The following is a 4,060-nucleotide window of genomic DNA, read 5'->3' as shown; positions in this document are numbered from 1 at the left end:
TGAAAGTTATCCTTCTACTTTAAACTTTGGAGCCTCAGAAATCCCTCCTTTCAGTTCACAACAAACCGACGCTCCAGATGTACGTGAAGACACACCAGTGGCCTGTAGGGAGAGAAGGAAATGGACTCCAGCTGATGACGAGGTCCTAATAAGTGCGTGGCTAAACACATCTAAGGATGTTGTTGTTGAAAATGAACAAAAATCAGGGACCTTCTGGAAACGAGTAGGGGAATATTATGCAGCAAGTCTTCATGCTAGAGAGAGTGGTGAACCAAGAGAGCATCTCCATTGTAAGCAGAGGTGGCACAAAATCAATGACTTCACCAACAAATTCTGTGGTGCATATGCGGCAGCAGAGAGACAAATCAGTTTTGGTCAGAATGATAATGATGTTCTCAATGTGTCTCATGACATCTTCTACTCTGATCACAACACGAAATTTAATCTTGAACATGCGTGGTGTGTGTTGAGGTATTAACAGAAATGACTTAGCCTTAACACTCCTAAAATTAGTGGGAGTTCAAAGCGAAAAGCTGGAGAGACATGTTCACAAACTTCAAGCACCACTATTGGTGATCATGAGATCCGTCCTGAAGGTATCAAGGCTGCTAAAGCTAAAAGGAATAATGCTCAAGGGAAGTCTCTTGCTGAGTATACGAGCATTTGGGAAATGAAGAAGGAGGATCTCATGATGAAGGAGAAACTGTTAAAGCTTGCCATACTAGACACACTCCTAGCCAAGAAAAAACCACTAAGTGAGGCTAGAACCACTAAGTGAGGCTGAAGAAGTTGTCAAGAATAAGCTACTCGCCCAGTATTTCTGAGAATTAGAGCTTGTCTATGTTTCTATGTTAGAACTATGTCTTAAAATTTATGTGTTTAGTACTTTGTATTATCTTAAACGTGATGAATTCCCTTCTTGTTTGCTGTTAAAATGTCTATCTTTATTAATGAATAACTTAGAATGTCTATCTATGTATTTCTGCTTTCTACTTGATAAATGAATGTTGCTCTTCTATTAAAAAATTGTCTATCTTCCTGGATCATTAGATGTCTATCTAATATGATTAGTTTTTTCCAGGTTTAGTTAAAATGGGCCGTCGATATAGCTACAGCCAGCCTTCAGATTCAGAGGAGTATGGTGGGGAGATAGCTGACATTGGATACATCTCAACGGAAGAGCTTATTCGTCGGGACCAAGCTGAGTTAAGCATCAATTATTGTGCGCCGGCTCAGTACCCTCCGCAACCCGAGGTTGAGTTTGGATTCCCGTAGACATGCTACTGTGGTGGTGAACCTCTACTAGCAACGTCGTACACAAAAAACGATCTAGGAAGAAGATACTACACATGTGAGCAGGTTGATGAAGGAGAATGCCATGTTTGGAAGTGGTGGGATGTCGCTGTGATGGAGGAGATGAGGGCCAGAGATAGACACATACTTCAACTGGCTGAAAAGGTAGATAGTCTCACCTTTTTGAGTGACTTTGAGATTGAGCAGAAGTTGGTTAGGCTAGAGAAGCTTGTGTGTGACTTAGCAAAGAAGAGATCAAGTTTTATCAATGGGTTTGAAGTATTTGTTGGTGTAATGATCATTGTTTTAGTTTTCATAGGTTTGGTGATCATCTTTAAGTGAATCCAGATGCTGTAGTAATGTGTAATCTGATTTGTACTGATCAATTTGTTGGTGTAATGATCATCGTTATTGATCAGTTTTTCGAACAAGCCTTTTGTAATGAATCGGATTTGTACTGATTTTTGTTGAACTCTTTGTAATGACTCGTAATGACTTATGACTTTATTTATAAATGAACTCTTATCGTATTATGGCTATAAGTATAAATGATCTCTTTGTAAACTACACATTCATGAAAACATGATTCACGATCATGATCTACAAAAATGTATGACAATTGGATTGCACTTGCCTCCAAAAATATGTCAGAAGATGTCTTCACTGTGTGCTCGTGAGCATGTGTGCTCGTGACCAATGAAAACAAAATATAGTGTCACAAGATGTCCTCACGAGTAATGAAAACAAAATATAGTGTCACAAGCTGGTATCACAAGATACACTTCTTTTAGCCTATAAGTATAAGACATCGTAAAACATTTTTAGACATCTTCTCCTCACTTTCATCATATCTTCTCTTTTTTTTTTAAAAACAATTCTAATGGCATTATCATTACCACAAAGATGATGATGATGAATTTGATTCCATATTTGATGATTATTTTGAAAACCCTAATCTTATTCCAGAACCAAAAAGAGCGAAAAAACGTATTTTTATCGAGAGAAACCGGGAAGAAGGCCACCAGAAGCTCTCGAACGATTACTTTAGCGATACTCCAACATACACTCCCAAGTTATTCCGGCGACGGTTTCGAATGAACAAATCATTGTTCTTGCGTATTGTGCATCGTCTCTCCACAGAAGTACTATATTTTCAACCAACAGAAGATGCAACCGGACGGTCTAGTCTATCACCCCTACAAAAATGTACTGCAGCAATTCGACAATTGGCATATGGTGGTGGAGCTGATACAGTTGACGAATATGTCCGACTTGCTGAAACAACAGCTCGAAAATGTTTGCACAATTTTACCGCCGGAATAATCAGCTTGTTTGGCGATGAATACCTAAGACGTCCCACACCGGAGGATCTGGAAAGACTACTTCATATCGGAGAAGAACGCGGATTTCCAGGGATGATTGGAAGCATCGACTGTATGCATTGGGAGTGGAAGAATTGCCCGACCGCTTGGAAAGAAATGTATTCACGAGGAACTGGAAAACCAACAATTATGTTGGAGGCGGTAGCTTCATATGACCTCTGGATATGGCACGCGTTTTTTGGAGCTCCAGGTACTATGAACGATCTTAATATTCTTGATCGATCACCTATTTTTGATGACATTTTTAACGGAAATGCGCCACAAGTAAACTTCTATGTCAACGGAACGGAGGGGTTATTATCTCACGGATGGTATTTATCCGAAATGAGTGACTTTTATTCAATCTATCAGACTACCACAAGGTGAGAAAAATTCATTATTTGCTAAAACCCAAGAAACTGTTCGAAAAGATGTTGAACGTGCATTTGGAGTCCTTCAAGCTAGATTTGCCGTTGTCAAAAATCCATCTAAGTTATGGGATAAAGACAAAATAGCAAATATTATGAGAGCATGTATCATACTCCATAATATGATTGTCGAAGAAGAACGATCATCATTCACTCAGTATGACGTTTTTGAATTTTAACAAGGAGAAGATGTGGATGATACATTTTCCGTCGATATGCCTACAAATCTCGGCAATACAATTGATCGTCGAGCGAGCGTTCGGAATAGAGAAGCCCATCAACAATTAAAAAATTATTTGATTGAAAATATATGAGCTAAATTTGGACATCTTCCAAATAACATATAATTTGTAAGTTTCTATGAATTGAATAAAATGTGTGTTTGCTTTTATTTATTAAGTTTGTAATTTTTTTTTATTTTTTTTTGTTGCAACTTTGTAATTTTATTATATTTTCAATTTTAATGTTATATGTTTTATTTAAAACTTATCTTTTATATATCATTACTTATTAAAATAAACAATTAATTTACTAAGAAACAACAAAAGTCCTACCAATAATATACACTTTTGGGATTGTCTCTAAAGCTTTGTCTCTTAACATAAAAACATAATAAAATAAGCTAAGGACTCAAAAAAAAATCCTACCAACAATGTTGCTCTAAACACGACTCGGGGTTGGCCTAGTTAGTGGTTTCGTGAAATTTCGACTCACTGTGTTCGATTTCTGTAATTCTGTTGTGTGGGGGATCAAGCAATCAGTTTTTTTTTCTGGCCTTCGGGATTAGTTGTGTTTTTTCCGGTCCGGATAATGCGGGTTATTAAAAAAATACACGAATTAAAATTAAAAAAAAAACTGAAATACTTACATACGTATCCCAATCTTCTCATGCACATAAAGCTAAGGCTGCTAAATATATTCCATCCATGTTACGTTTCATACCAGTTTTTTTTTTTTTTTTTTTTTTTTTTTTTTTTT

At 36.9% G+C, this 4,060-nt stretch overlaps 1 protein-coding gene across 1 annotated transcript in view; it reads left to right on the top strand.

Annotated features, from left to right (window-relative positions):
• LOC106323637 (glutathione S-transferase T2-like) overlaps positions 1 to 778 on the top strand; it is a 2,026-nt gene extending 1,248 nt beyond the window's left edge. Inside the window, exons 2-3 of the mRNA XM_013761726.1 lie at positions 39 to 471; positions 514 to 778. Coding sequence (XP_013617180.1) covers positions 39 to 471; positions 514 to 778 — 698 coding nt within the window. The remainder of the gene's footprint in view (positions 1 to 38; positions 472 to 513) is intronic.
• The last annotated feature ends 3,282 nt before the right edge of the window (positions 779 to 4,060 follow it).

The sequence above is a fragment of the Brassica oleracea genome, chromosome C2 (genome assembly GCF_000695525.1).
Source record: "Brassica oleracea var. oleracea cultivar TO1000 chromosome C2, BOL, whole genome shotgun sequence".
In the NCBI taxonomy this organism is placed as follows: Eukaryota; Viridiplantae; Streptophyta; class Magnoliopsida; order Brassicales; family Brassicaceae; genus Brassica; species Brassica oleracea.
Note: the sequence above shows the minus strand (reverse complement) of the source record. Positions and strands in the feature narration are given on the sequence as shown.